Source organism: Lagenorhynchus albirostris, chromosome 15, assembly GCF_949774975.1.
Source record: "Lagenorhynchus albirostris chromosome 15, mLagAlb1.1, whole genome shotgun sequence".
In the NCBI taxonomy this organism is placed as follows: Eukaryota; Metazoa; Chordata; class Mammalia; order Artiodactyla; family Delphinidae; genus Lagenorhynchus; species Lagenorhynchus albirostris.
This window is the reverse complement of record NC_083109.1, coordinates 27,849,818-27,865,190: the sequence shown is the minus strand read 5'-3', so window position 1 is coordinate 27,865,190 and position 15,373 is coordinate 27,849,818. Positions and strand designations below refer to the sequence as shown.

General features: G+C 54.1%; 1 protein-coding gene and 1 long non-coding RNA gene across 2 annotated transcripts in view; one reads left to right on the top strand and one right to left on the bottom strand.

Annotated features, from left to right (window-relative positions):
• Positions 1–7,560: 7,560 nt before the first annotated feature.
• ANGPT4 (angiopoietin 4) overlaps positions 7,561–15,373 on the top strand; it is a 47,860-nt gene continuing 40,047 nt past the window's right edge. The window contains exon 1 of the mRNA XM_060124399.1: positions 7,561–8,095. Coding sequence (XP_059980382.1) covers positions 7,787–8,095 — 309 coding nt within the window. The 5' untranslated portion in view covers positions 7,561–7,786. The remainder of the gene's footprint in view (positions 8,096–15,373) is intronic.
• Positions 9,673–14,628, bottom strand: LOC132506023 (uncharacterized). Its single transcript, XR_009535677.1, has 4 exons — positions 14,134–14,628; positions 13,604–13,687; positions 12,160–12,349; positions 9,673–12,050 (listed from the first exon to the last, which is right to left on the bottom strand). It is a non-coding gene; the product is annotated as an uncharacterized LOC132506023 (long non-coding RNA).

Below are 15,373 nucleotides of genomic sequence, written 5' to 3'. Positions count from 1 at the left end.
GTGAGAGCAGAGGCAACATGTATTTTTTTTCCCTCTTGCTAAGTATGTATTTTCTGACTTTTCTATGAGGGACATACTGTGCTCGTTTAATAAAAACAAACAAAATACAGAGGGGCCTGTTGGTTCTCTGGGTCACAGGCTCCCCTGGGCCTCCGGGGGGTGCCAGGTTCCAAAATAGATCTGCCCTTCGACCTGGCAGCCTCACTCTTCACGTCCTGCAGCGAGTGCCAGGCGTGGGCTCAGAGGCAGTGGGGCTCCCCAGGCCTGAGAAAGGATGGATACGGATAGTGGCCCAGGCTGTGTGGCACAGCTAAGAGGTGCGTGTCCTCCACCCTGGTCCCCTCAAACTCTGGGGTAGCAGAGTCAGGCCTGCCATTGTTCAGAGGGGAAGCCGAGGCCAGAGGGGATACCCCAGGGAGAGGCAAGTGTCGCTAACAGCAGAGAGAGCTCTGTCCAAGGCCCATCTGGCTGGGACTGGACTGGGTGCTGATACGCTGGGTGGCTTTGGACAAATCCCAGAGCATTTCTGGACCAATTTTTCTGGCAGCCCCGATGGAAATAATCCCACTTCCTGCTGCACCTTTAGCCATTAGAAGGGCTGAAGGACATTTTCACGCAAAGAGATGCTGGATCTTTCCCATAATGGCAGGGATAATAATAACAGCTACCAACTATTAAGCACTTTTGCGCTAAACACTTAAATGGCATTTTCTCATCCTGCCCTTCTGTGGCAGATTATATTTTCCAAAAATGGCCACATCTCCCGCCCCACGTGCTCTTCCAAAGCTTTGCCACTCTCCATTAAGAGGTAGTCTATTCCCTTGCTTCTTGGACTTGGATGGGACTTTGAGAGCTGGCCTTGCATGATTCATGAGGCTAGGTCGTAAGGGTCATATGCCTTCTGCCTGATTCTCCTGAGATGCTCCCCCTGGACAGCCAGCCACCACGTCGTGAGGACCACCCCGCCCCCCGACATGCGGAGGCCGTACGTAGTCTTTAGGGCTGACAGCCCCAGCTGAGGTCTCAGCTACACGAATGGATGAGCTGTCAGGTGATTCCAGGCTCTAGCCTTCAAGCTGACCCAGCTGATGTCGAATGGAGTCATGTCAAGCTGTCCCTGCTAAATCTGGCCCAAACTGCACGTGTATGAGTAAAATAGGCGTTGCCATTGCTTTTAACCACTAAGTGTTGGGTGTTTTATTACACAACCCTGGGAATCGGAAGCTACGCCCCCCCAAATCACCTTGCTAATGAGGGACAGCTCGCTCATTATATAGATGAAGAAACCAAGTCTCACCTACTAAAATGGAATCAAGATTCAGTACCATGAGTGGGGAGCTCTTAATTGATAGGTGTGGGTCACAGGAATGACCTCAATACCTAGCCCGGGCCCTCCCGATCCATCAGCTGTGCTGTGGCTCTAGGTTTGGGGTGGCGGAAAGCAGAGGCAGGGAACAGTTGACAGACTTGTCTTGAGTGGAAGGTCTCACGGGGGGCACCATGATTCCTGCTCCAAAGATCTCCCCCTTGGCCTCCTGGGGACACTGACAGACCATCCCCCTGGTGGTCAGCACCCCCAGAGCTTCCTGCCAAGACTCGCCCCGTTGCAATCAGCAGCGCTAGCAGATGCCAGGCCATGTTCTCAGGGATGTGGAGAGTAGAGAACAAGAGGCTTGGGTCACTGTCAGGCTGCCCACTTGCAACCCTCAATTATCACCCTGGGTGTTGAAATGTAGGAAGCTGAGAAGGGAGACGGGCGGGGAAGTGCTGGATTGTGGAGATGAAGCCAGGAGTAGCAGACTCAGACTTGTGACTAAATCCTCTTCTTTGGATCCAAAATCAGTAAGTGACTCTCCAAGAATGATCCCGTTTTCCCCACCTTTGTTCCCCGGAGCAGAAAGAGCCATACTTCCAGGAGAATCGACCCCAGTGTGTGACTTGGGGCAAGTCACCTCATGAGCTAAATGCGAGGTGAGAACCCGTGGTATCCCTGGTTGTGCCAAGGCTCCCCTGGCTGGGGGCGGGGGCAGGAAGCCAGTTCACGTGGTGAGTGACTAAGATGGGGAAGCAGTGGGCAGGTGGTCTGTGCCCATCAACATCCATCTCCCTTCTGGTCTCTCCACCCCAGGTTTCCTTGAGAGCCACCCTACCCTTCCCTCAATCCCTTTGGGTCCCATGAGGTTGACCCATGAGACACATGGCCCAGCCTGACCTACCAGAGTACCTCAACCCTCTGGCTACAGTACTTGGTTCAGGAAGGCCCATGTGACCCAAGCCAGAACTTTCCCAAGAGTTGCCAGGAAAGGGGTACTCCATTTCTGGGGGGGTGGCTAAGTTGACAGATTAGAGCTACCCTCATCAATGGTAGAGGTGATGGTGGTGAGAACTGTCTGGCGATAAACTAACAGAGGAAAACAAGAGCTTAGAGCTAGAGAAAAAGGGGAAAAATGAATTCCTAATATCAACTGAGCACCTGGATCCAGGCTATGCCTGAAGCCAGATACCCCTACACTTTTCAGTTACATCGGCCAATAAGTTCTCTTTTTGCACAAGACATTTGAGCAAAAGCCAAAGTCTCTAGAAGGTATGAATATCTTCTCCACGTTCTGGCTCCACGGCAACAGCAGGCCAGCAAAGGGAAAATAAACTATGGGTAGAGGGGTTGTTTTAAGTATTTGGAGGCAAGATACTTGAAATACCCCAAACAGAAACTTCCTGCTTCCCTTGCCCTGGAAAGGGTGATTTCCTTAGTCTCCACCTTGGGGCTGCAGCTCCAGTCCCCACACCAAAGTGGAGGCTATTCATTCAACACTCTTGAGAACTTACTATGAAGCTGACCTTAGGAGAGGCAACAGACACAGAAATGGAAAGTGTGGCTGATGCCCTGAAAGAGTTTTCAGACCAGAGGGGGATAAAGGCATGCAAACAAGGCTTTATAATACAGGGTGAGAGCTTTGATGGGGAAGCACAGGCAGGGGGCCCCAGGGTCCCGGAGGAAGAGGGCCTATTTCCACCAAAGGAGGGAGGCTGACAGGGAAGGCTTCCCAGAGAAGGTGATGCCTGAGATAAGACCCAGAAGACAGGTAGAAGGAAGCCAGTGAATGAATGCGAGGAGGATTGTCCAAGCTGAGTGACTACAAAAACCAAGGAACTGAGGCTGAAGATGGCAGACAGAGTGTTGGAAATTAAAACCAATTCTTCATCACAAGGTACCAAGTCCTAGGATAAGAGCGGTGAGGCTGGAGGCCAGGTCCTGCAGAGATTTATAAACCATGTAAAGAATTTGGAGTTTAAAACTGAAGGGTCTTAAGCAAAGGAGTCAAGAGCTAGATTTGTGTCTTAGAAAAATCGCTGACTGCAGCATCAAAGGTGGATTAACAGGAGTTCAGTTCTGAGGCTGTTATCCTCCCTTTGGCAAGGGATGAAGACACTGGGCTAAAAGAGTGACAGTGGGGGGAATGATGACATCATCGCACTGCCATTATTGAGCCAGACTGCATGTGCCAGACTCTGTGTTAAGCCTTTACAGGGATAAGCTTTTTAATCCTTTTAACAGCCCTACCAGGTAATTGCCAGTATCAACCCCATTGGACAGAAGAGAAAACTGAGGTACAAACAGGTTAAGCAAATTGGCCTAGACCATACTTCTGGGAGATGGGAAAGCCAGAATTCCAACCCAGACAGGCTGGCTCCAGTATGCCCAGAACAGTGAAGAGGGGCAGAAGGGAGAAATATTTAAAGGATCATGTTGGCAGAACAGGTCTGATTGGATGGCAGGTGGGGTTGGGGGGTGGGGGGGCTTGTGTCTCCCTGGCAGGGCCGGCTACATAATTTGAGGGGCCCAGTGCAGAATGAAAGGGCTGGACACTTTGTTCAGAACTTATTAAGAATCTAAGATGGTGACAGCAGAGCATTAAACCAAGTGTGGGACCCTTCTAAGCGTGGGGCCCTCTATGACTACAGAGGTCACACACCCATGAAGCTGGCCGGCCCTGCTTCCAGGTTTCTGGTCCAGGTGCCTGGTCAAGGTGGGGCAATTCCCAGGGATGGAATAATCCAGAAGAAGTTCATTTGGAGTGGAGTAGGGGAGGAGAAAATGAGGAGTTACGTTTGAGACCTAGGAGGTCACGTCCAGAAGGCGAATGGGTCTGGTGCTCAGGAGGGAATTCGGGGCCAGGAGTCCACAGCACAGAGCACGCTGGTTACCAAAGACCCTTCAGGTCCAAAGTTCAGTGTTGCCTCTAGGCTCCCTGAGCTCGCTAACCGACCCCAGATGGCATCTTTCCCGTTTCCTCTCTGGGTCTGGGCACCAGCTCCCCCTGCCTGCTGCCCCCTGGGCACTTGCTGCTTCTCGTGGGACTGGCTGGTTCCCATTTCCCAGAATGCCAAGAGGCCACTTCGTAAAACCTCCGTCTCCTGGCTAGACCTATGCCCAGACTACCTCCGACACTGGTCCTGAGGCCCTGTGTTCAAAGATTCTCAGCGACCTGACAGTTTGTAAACTTTCCCTAGAGCTCTCCTCTGCGAGATCTCAGGAGACCTGGTGGAGCCTGTTTACGCCCTCCGCCCTCCGACTGAGGAGGAGGTAGCTTTGGCCCCAAATGGTGACCTGCCCGAGGCCTCCCAGCGTTGTGCCAGCTGGGACTTGCCCTGGTGCCACAGCCCCATGGCAGCTCCACGGCATCCCACCTCCTGCCCCTCATCAGTCCGACAGAGAGAGCCTGGCTCAAGCATTCATTCACTCACTCATTCATTCATTCATCTGACAGATATTTATTTACTGAGAACATACTGTATATCAAATGCTGGGAACAGAGGGAGATAACTAATTACACAAGTAATTAACCTCTGAGCACCTTGAGGAGGGTTAAGATAAAGGGGTAGGGCTCCAAGAGGGGCGGGTCTGGTTTGAACAGGGCTGAGGGGGCCGTGTAATCATGTGTCAGTTCTCCGGCCTGTAGCATTTCCCAGAGGCGGCTACCCTAACGCACTTCCCATCCTGCAAGCTCCTCTTGTGACGATGACACTCCTCCATCAAGGGATGGTGTCTACATTCCTGCCTTGAACCTGGGCAGACCCCATCCAATAGCAGAAGGCAGAGCTTCCTCTGAATGCCTTGCGCGGCTAGGTCGTAAAAGGCGATGTAACTTCCACCTGGCTCTCTGAGGACATGTGCCTTTGTAGCCACCATCTGATTTCAACTTCATGAGAGAATGGAACAGACTGTCCAGCTGAGCTGCTCCTGAATTCCTGACCCACAGAAACCCTGAGAGATACTACATGGTTATTTTTGTTTTAAACCACTAAGTGTTGGGGTCATTTTCTGGCAGCCACAGTAACTGGAACACTGATGAAAGGTGGGGGTGAGGGCATGTGGACAGCAGTGTTCTGGACAGAGAAAGCAGCATATGCAAAGGTCCTGAGGTGAGAAGGAGGTGCTACAATGAAGGTGCAGAGGTTGGCAGGGCCATCTCCCAGGCTTTCCAGAACTGTTCTTTTGATTCTACCGGCATCTCTCCTGTGAACAGACAATCCTATTTGCTCTTCTGTGCAGAGAGGCATTCTGTGTTAGTGCAATTATGGGGCCCATGTCTATTTAATTAAGCCCTAGGGGGTGGTAGAAATTAACATTCATTCTTTCTTTCAATCAATAGGATTAAATGCATTGCCTGTGCCAGGAGCTTCCCTTGTCATATTGGTGCCCACGAGGAGGTGTTAATGCTCCCTCCAGTGCACAGATGAAGAGGCTGAGGCCGAGGGGCAGGCGTCCTCACACACTGCCTTGACAGGTATGTGGGAGGAAGTGGGATGGGCTCTGGGGCCAGCATGGCTGTTGAGCCTGCCCACCTTTGCCACTTCCGGGTCAAGCCCCTCCAGGCTGTGTGACTTTGGACAATTCACTTTCCTTCTCTGGGTTTCAGTTTTCTCCTCTGTAAAATGGGGACGATAATAATGCTGGCCTTACTGAGATTATCTCGAGGCTCAACCTACACAATCTTAACGCTAGCTGCCCTTACTCTGGGCTCATCTGCGCCCAGCACTGTGATAAACTCGTGACTTACATTAACATTCTTCTTTCTTGCAAGGGCAGAGGTGGTGTGACCCCCTTTACAGTGGAGACAGTGGAGGCAGAGGTGGGCAAGCAGGGCTCCGTGAATGCTGGTGGCTGATGACCAGCTGCCTTTCCTTTTCCTGCCAAAGCCTCACACACCTGGTTTCATGTTCTCAGTCCCCCGGATGAGCCCCTACTTTGCTGCTGTCCCAAGCAGCCTGCCCACTTCAAAACGCCATCAGGATTTGGGAAGACAAAGGGAAAAACACAATACCAAACAGCCGGATAAGCCCCCACTCTGGGAAAACAAGCAGAGAAAGCCAGAAGGCAGCCCACACAGGAAGGGCCCAACCAACTCCTGGGCACCTTCTGTCCAGCAACCAGGTCCCCCAAGGACAAATCCTTGCCCCTGTGGTGTTTACATTCCAGCAGGGTGGGGGAGGGGAGGTACATAATAACTGTGACACTGATGACAACAACAACCAAAAACATTTATTTAGCGCTCACCTTGTGCCAGCATTGCTGTAACTCAATTTTCACACCCTGTGAAGTGCATGGTATTATTTCTCTCTGTTCACCAAGAGGAAATGGAAGCACAGAGAGGTTAAGCGACTTGCCCGAAGTCACACAGCTGATAAGTGGTGGAGCCAGGATTTGAATCAGTAAACGAGTTAACAAGTAAATCAAAAATTCCTCAGTCCCCACGCGCAGAACTCATATACATTCCTCATGCAAGAGATGGGGTTTACCCAGCTTACACACCAGGGTATGGAAGCCGAGAGAGGTGAAGTTGCCCACCCAGGGTCTCAGGGCCAGTAGTTGGGACAGGAGGATTTAGAGCCAGCTGCCGCTAACTCGGGCACTGCTGCACCCCAAGCTCTTCTCCCCAAAATCTACTGCCCCAAGACAGGACAATCTCTCATTACTGTCACAGCAACGGAGCCAGGGCCACCTTAAGGCCCAATGTCCCTCCAGGTCCTGAGGGAGAAAGGAGGATGGCAGCCGCTCAGGCTGGGGCGCCCACTTCCCTGGCTTTGCAAGGATGTTCTCTGTCTCTAGAAACAGATTGAACTGGCTGCCTCCTCCCCAGCCTCACCCACCTGCCCCCCTCCCCTTTGCTCCCTGTAAGGTCACTTCACTGTGTTCCGAGGCTAACTGGGAATCAAAGGGGGGAAGGTGGAGGGGGAGAGAAGGGGAAGGCGTTGGGGGCTGAAATTTGAGATCCCAGCCTCCCTGTGGGGGGAGGTTGGAGAGAGAGACACAGAGAGACAGAGACAGGAAGAGAGAATTCAGTTGCCTCTGGTTTTCCAAAGCGGGCAGCTTGGGGGTTTGTGTGTGCGTTGTTTTCTTTCCTCCGCTCAGGCAGGGAGGCCAGGCCTCCCCTGGATAATCCAAGGACTCAGGGGCGAGGCAGGCAAGCCAGTGCAGGGACACGGCAGTGTGCGGACAAGAGTGAGGAGGCAGGAAGGGAAAGGGGGAAGAAGAGAGGTGAGGGGGTGTCTGGGGCGGGAGCCTGAGGCGGTGGGAGGAAGCAGAGCAGCTGTGGTATTTGGAGCAAGTATAAATAGCCGCCTGGACGGAGCGTGGCCAAACAGGGCTTTGCAGCTGCAGCGGCTGTGCAGGCGGGACTGGCCACTGTTGGCCACGGTGGGTGCAAACTGGGCAGGGAGACAGGCGGTGGACAGGCACGGCCCCTGGGCTCTGACCTGACACCCCTCGCCATCACATCTCTGGATGCCTTCTCGGCCAGCCATGCTGCTGAGTGGCCTCCTTCTCATTGTGGCCACCACGACTGTGGCCCAGCGGAGGGGGCAGGAGGCCAGCGGGCGCCGCCGGGCACACCGAGTCCAGCATGGCCAGTGCAGCTACACCTTCGTGCTGCCCGAGCCTGAGCCCTGCCCACCGGAGCCCGAGGCCTTCGGGGGCTCCAACAGCCTCCAGAGGGACTCCCCGGCAGCCGCACTGAACCTAGGGGACTGGCCGACCCAGCGGGTACGACAGCTGGAAAAAATGCTAGAGAACAACACACAGTGGCTGCAGAAGGTAAGGGTTGGGCCTGCAGGAGGGTGGTGCGCAGCGAGCAGCAGGTGAAACATCTACCCCAGAGGCCTGCCCTGGACACAGATGGCCAGGCTGATAGGTCCTTTGTCTCCGAATTGTACGGGTTGGGATGATGAGGCCCAGAAAGAGAGGAGCCTGAGGCCACACAGCAAGACTGGGCGGAGTCAGAGCTGGAAACCTGACTCCCTAACTGTCATTCATTCATTCATCCGATTAAGGGCCAGGCCCATCCTAGGCGCTGGGGATACAACAGTAAACAGAACCGTACATCCCTGTCTGGACTAGTGGAAGAAAGAGGCAATAAAGAGATGAACAATAAATATCTATTCTGTCAGATGGTGAAGCAAAATGAAAAAGGGAAAAAGGCAAGGAATGACCAGAGGTGACTATTTGAGGTCAGATAATCTGAGAGGACTTCTCGGAGGAGGTGACGTTTGAGCCCAGAGAACAAGCAAAGTGATGAGGCAACCCAGGAAGGTATCTGGTGGGAGGGCATTCCTGGCAAAGGGATCAGTAAGTACAAAGGCTGTGTGGTGGGAATGTAGCTGGGTTACCTGGGGAACAGCAGGGTGGCCAGTGTGGCTGGAGCAGAAAGGAGGAGGACAGAGGGGTGCAAAATCCGAGAGATGAGGGGAGGGCAGACCATGTTGGGCCTTGGAGTCCACTGGGAAGAATTTTGGCTCTTTCTCTGAGCATCACGGGAGCCATTGCAGGGTTTTGAGCAGGTGAGAAACACCTGATTTAGTTTTAACAGAATAGACTGTAGGAGAAGATTCAATGCTGGGAGCCCAAAGAAGAGACCACTGCAGCCACCAGGCAAGAAGTGATGGAGGTGTGGAGCAGAACAGAGCTGGGGGAGGGGGTGTGGCCGTCAGGTTCTAGTATATTCTGAAGAGGGCGCGAATGGGCTCTGCTGATGAATTGAATATGGCGTGGCAGAGATCAAGGAGTTGAGGACTCCACTGCCATTTTGGCCCAAGGCCAGGGCCACTCTAGGGTTTCCTGTCCTCATACTTTCAGCAGACACTCTGAGCACCCGCCATGTGCCAGGCCCCAGGCAAGACACTGAAGTACAGAGGTGAACGAGGCAGTTTGGCCCTGGGTGGGGTGGGGGCAGAAAAGGCATCCTGTGGTGTCCAAGATGGGGAGCAGTCCCTCCTTACCCATGGTTTCCAAATTTTTCAGATCATTTGCCCGATCAGCAAACAATGCTTCGCTCCCCCAGTGCACGCATATTTATTTAGAATTTATGCACGTGCACCCATATTAATGTAATATGTACACGGTATGAGACAAATGAAAATGGAACTTTAAGAAGATAAGATATGGGGCTTCCCCGGTGGCACAGTGGTTGAGAGTCCGCCTGCCGATGCAGGGGACGCGGGTTCGTGCCCCGGTCTGGGAGGATGCCGCAGAGCGGCTGGGCCCGTGGGCCATGGCCGCTGGGCCTGCGCGTCCGGAGCCTGTGCTCCACAACGGGAAAGGCCACAACAGTGAGAGGCCCGCGTACCGCAAAAAAAAAAAAAAAAAAAGAAGAAGAAGATAAGATATGACATCATGTAAACTGAAGTTCTGGTGGTTTCCTCCTGTTTTCCAAAGGATTGCCTTCTGCATACCCTGGGTTGGTCCATCCCCCAGGTGGAGAGGTTGCTCTATATGTATCTAGTCAAGCTGATTTGTGCACACACTCGAATACACACTTAACCTCCTGTTTCATTCCTGCCCTGGCCATCTATCTCCCTAGCCCCCCACTCACCATCTTCCCATAGTCCCTGCCTTTTTGCCCTCCACCCCTCCTGCCCTGCAGCGCTTCCAGCTGCCACCATCCCACCCCTGGCTTCCCCTTCAAGGGAGCTCTTGGCCTCATACACCAGAGTCCAACCCAGGGGGCTCCATGCTGCCTTGAAATCTGTGTGTGTCTCTTCAGGCAGCTGTTTCCAGTCCCATAAGGGTCGTGCCAAACCTCACCTCCTCCTCAGGCCTCCATCTTCACCCTCTGTCCATCATCTCACCAGACCATGGACCTCCTACTTCAAAGAGAAATGGGGCCTGCCCCACACTTGCAGATTCACCCATGCACCCACCAGTCCCCAGGGCCTTTCTCTGGCTCAGAGGGAAGTGTTCCTCCATGAGCCAAGGCCACTCTTCCCTACCTGTGGGTTCCATCCCTTGCAGCCCCTCAACCTCCTCAAACCAACCATGCCCTCCTGTGTCTCTAACACCACCTCCCTCTCTGCTGTTCCATCCCCTCAGTCTTTAATTGCATCCAAGTATCTCCTATGTTAAAAAAGAAAGAGAAAGCAGAGAATGAGGAGGAAGGAGAACAAGCCCCTTCTCCAACCCCCACACCCTCTGACGTCTGGCCTGTCTCTCAGAAATCCACAAGCTCTGCCTCCACTTCCTCCTCCACTCTCTCCTTTCCCTAAGCAGCCTCCCACTTCCCACTTCCCACTTCCCACTTCCAATGGCCACAGCTCAGTCTTCATCTTACTTGACTTCTTGGCAAATTTAATATTGCTGACCAATATCATCCTTCTAGAAACAGTCTCCATCAACCAGTCCTCAGCTGCTACTCCGACTACTTTCCCTACCTCCACCCAGGACCAGCCACCTCCATCTCCTACCTGTATGGTCGTCATGGCCGCTGCCCTGGGCTCCATTTCCACCCTGACCCCCATAGTTCATTCTGCACTCAGCAGACAGAGGGGTCCCGTTAAAACCTAAGCTAGATCCTCTCCTCAAAACCCTCCTGGGACTCCCATTCTCTTTAGTTATTCTCTTATTGAACAAAAATCCTTACAGCCTGGAACACCCCTCACCCAGACACTTCTGTGGCTCACTCCTGACCCACCTCGGGTCTAGTGCTTAAATGCCACCTCCTCAGAAAGGCCCTGCCTGTCCACCCCATTTAAAATAGCCACAATCCTTCTGCCACTCTCTATCCCTTTACTCAGCTTTGGTTTTCTCCCTTAACACCTACCACCACCTATTCTTAAAAGCATTCCTTTTGGTCTGTGAGCCCCAAGAAGGGAGGAGCCATGTCTGTTTTGTTCACTACTGGGTTCCCAGGGCCTAGAACAGTGCCTGGCACATAGTGGGTGCTCAATACATGTCTGTTGAATGGATGAATGCGTGGACGCACAAGCATCCTCCAATCCCTCCGGCCACTCCTGCTCCTTTCCCCACCCTGAAATGTTGGTGTTTCCTAGGACACAGTCTCCATTCTTTGCTTCCTCTCACACTTCGTGGCACAACCCACAGGGCTGCCCCTGTCACTTCCAGCAGCACCGTCTCCAACCTGCCCCCCAGTGACACCAAACCAACATCTGATGGGCTCCTGATCTCCTCTCCGAGGGCTCACAGTATCTCAACTCCAAAGCTGCCTGAAACTCAGCTCTTCCTTCCCCTGCCCACCTGTCCTGTTGAAGACATTACCACCCAGCCAGTAGGTCATCTATGGCCCTGGGGAGTCCTTCACCCCCAACTCACCCCCAGGCAGCAGGTCCCAACCATCCTGTTGCCTCAGTTTCTCAGGCCATCCTCCTGTCTTCCTGGCCACTGCCCTGGCTCAGGCCTTGTCACCTCTCCTGTGAACACTTCTCTCACCTCCCACCTGCTTTTTCTCCCCCAGGTCTCACCTTCTCATCCATCTTTGACTCCCCTGGGTGTCTAGTGCTTGGATAACATTGGCTGAGCCAAATGATGGATTTAAACCAATGGTTTTCAGGTTAGGAGGTCCCTCGCCTCTTTATCTGGCAGTGGAGTGTCCTCTCCAGGTATCTGTCCACGTAGCCTGATAATCCCAGGCAGGGGTCACCATGGAGCACCATGGGGCTAAAGAGTACTGACGTGGGAATCAGGTGGACCTGAGTTCACATCCCGGCCCCAGCACTTACTTGCCACGTGGCGGTTGATAAGCAAGGCTCAGTTTTCCCTTCTGCAAAGTGGAGAGAAGACCAGTATGTTAAGGGGTGGCTGGGAGGACCAGTGAGACCACTCACAGCCTGCTGCCCGGCTACAACATATGAAGACGTGGGGTCGCTCACCTGGGCAGGGATACAGCAGCGCAGTAGGCTGTTGCTCCACTCAACATCATCTCTATCTGGAGCTCTGCACCACTGGGTGGGGGAAGCTCAGTCCTTGTCAAGTCAGTCCAAGGGTGGCAGGCAACCTTGGGGCAGGGAGTGTCACTTGTCCATGCTGGTATTCTCGGGGGTCCCCAATCCTGCCTGGTCTCTGTTGGGGTCCAAGCAGAGGTTTGTTGTGCCATCTCCTGGGTACCCTTGGGTTGAGCGCCCCCTTCTTGCCCTTTGGTCTTTGGGTTACTGCTAGGTCACCCTGTGCCGGTGGAGCCTGCCACAAGGTCAGACCCATTGGTAGTCGCTTTCCTCTGGATCCTGCCACCTCCTGGGCAGCAGCATAGCCTGGAATGTGAGAGCCCCAGATCTGGAGCCCAGCTTCTGGGATTCGAGACCCATTCTGCCCCTTTCTGACTGTGTGACTTGAGGCAAGTTGCTTCACCTCTCTGAGCCTCAGTTTCCTCACCTATAAAATGTGGTGACAACACTATCTACCTTTATGAATATTTAATGAGGTGATGTATATGAAGTCCTTTGCCCGGCACCAGGCGCACAGTAAATTCTCAATCAGTGTTGGCTGCTTCTATTAGGAGTTCTCCCTGGAAAGAAACACAAATCCTGCAATTCTTGAGTTCTTCCTCTCCCAGATGAGACATGTGGCCCCTGGCTCAGAGACACAAGGCCCCTGAACAGTCATCTCTCCCCCTCTGGTCAGGGGTGCTTGCTACCTTCTGTGACCATGACCTGCCTCTGGCTCTTCTCTTGTGTATTCTCTTGGTCTGGGCTTATCTCACAGTATTTGAAATTTGAGGGCCTCTTTTTGGCTCCTGCTGTAATCTCCCAGAAGAGGAAAAAAATGAGTTTCAAAATATTCTCATCACCATCGCCATCAGGGATGACCAGGGATGACTGGGGAGGACTGGCCTCCCAGACTGAGCTCTCAGCAAGATTCGTTCAGCTGGGACGGCACAGGGAAGAGCCTCCCTGTTGCAAGCTCGCCATAGCCAATACCTGCTCAGCCCATGCCCCCAACCCCTCTCCCTGTTCCCAGTACACAGGCGAGCAAACTGAGGCCAGAGAGGGGAAGGAACTTGCCAGAATGGCACAGCAGCGAGACCCAAAGTCCAGCTTCCTTCTCCAGCTCTGCAGGGTGTCAACGAGGTGGGGGAAGCCCGACCTGAGACAATGGGGTGCTCCCTTCTGCCTCAGAATTCCCAAATCCCCAATACTTACTCTTCTTTCAGCACTCTGCTGTGGTGTCCTCCTGCCTGTGCTCAGGGTGCATGGGGGTGCCCACCCCCGCTCCCTCTCCCCCATCCTCACTCCCCTCCAGGCACCCCTCCCCTCCCCTTCCTTCTATTAGTCTCCTCTTCCTCTTCCCTCCTCCTGGAACCGCTGCCCAATGACTCACGTCTGGAGCCGGCTATCAGCTCAGCGGGATGCACGTTGGCTCTGCTCCACCACTTCATCTGGGTGAAGAGCTGCAGCAGGAATGCTGGGGGGACAGGGGTGGGTGGGACAGAGCCAGCTGGAGAGCAGGCTTCCCTCGCTGGGCCGTGCATACCAGTGGTTAGCGCCTGGCTCCTGGGTCCACCTCAGATTAGCTCTGGGAGCCTCAGCCGCAAGATGGAGAGTGAAAGGTCCTACTCCTGACATTTGATGTAGGGTCGAGAGAGGCAGCGTCCAGAAAGCATCTACCCATAGCAGGTGCTCGATAAAGCCCCACTCTTGTCCTGTCATGGCCTCAGCGCCCCAGGCCTGCCAGCCAGGAAGTCCCTCTCCCGTGCCCCCCAAGGAGACCCGTTCCTTCACATGAGGAGCGTGAGGAAACACAAGTCCCCAGGCTCCCGTCCTACCCCCAGCACCTGAGGGTAGCAAAGCTTCTGCTGAGAGCGGGGCAGACTCTGAACCCGGAAACCGTGGAGCCCTCCACTTTCTTACCTGTACCGAGAACCGCTGGCCCTCTCTGCCGATCTCTCTGTGTGTCTCTGCCTCTCTCTGTCTCTGTGTCTGTCTGCCTCTTGTCCTAGGGCTCTCACGGTGGCCTGACTCGCTTTCTCTAACTCCGTGGGTGCCTCTGTCACTCTTATTCTCTCTCCTGTCTGGCTGGCGTCTACCTGAGTCTCTCCCAGTCTCTTGCTCTGGTCTCCCCTCACCCCTAGGCCATCCATCCCTCCTGCCTCTACCTCCCCGGTGTCCACATGCTCTGTCCACACTGGAGGACCCAGGACACACCGGCCCGATGGCTAGCACCCCACCCCTCAGCCAGGCTCAGCTGGGGCCTCTTTCTCTTCTCCTTCTGCACCCAAAGCCAAGCAGGGAAGGGTCAGAGGCTGGGCAGGAGCCCCCCAGCCTCTGCTGTTCGCTCCAGGTCCCTGACGTCAAACCTCAGAATAACTCGGTCCCTCGGCCCAGCGGTCGCGAGGCCTTGCCTGGCTGAACGAGGATCGAAAGTGCATCCAGCGGGAGCTCAGCGTGGGGTCCTGGCCCAGCCCAAATCCTCCCAAACTGGCCGGGGCTCCCGGCTGCCCTGGCCTCCCCAGGCTGCCCGTAAATTCTTGGCATTTTCAGCCTTCGGTTATCCAAACAAGAAATGAATCTTGGTTGCCGAACAAAATGTCTTGAGGTTTGATTTCCTAACCTCACCGCTGGCTCCTCTAAAGTGTTTGGGGCTGGGGAAAGGGGTGGGGAGAACAGCATCTCCTTCTTGGAAGAATGGGGTTATTGTTCCAAGGAGGGAACCTAGAAATGGATTGCACAGATGCCCTGGGCGTAGGGATGACCAGGGAGCAGAGGCAGTGTAGCCCCTCACGCAGGATTCCCCAGAGGAGCAGGCCATCCCATACGGGCAGCTTCTGGCTCTCTCCTCCCGGGCCCCAGAGCTTGGCCTGGCTGGGATACACACAGACCCCTTCCCCTTCACTCCTTGGGCAGGAAATGTGAGAAAACAGGCCCCAGGTCTGCCCCTCAGCCTGAAGCTCTGCCCGCACTCTGGCCTCTGAGCATTTGCTTAACCCCAGAGTCAGCTCTGAAATGTCTGGAATGGAGCCTGAGTCAGGGATCATGTCCCAGGGGGGCCACCGACCAGCTGTGGGCCCTGGGGAAGCCACCTGCATCAAGTAGTTCCTCTGCAAAGTGGAATTTAAAATCCTGCCTCCCAGCGAGAGGGTAAGATAAAGAA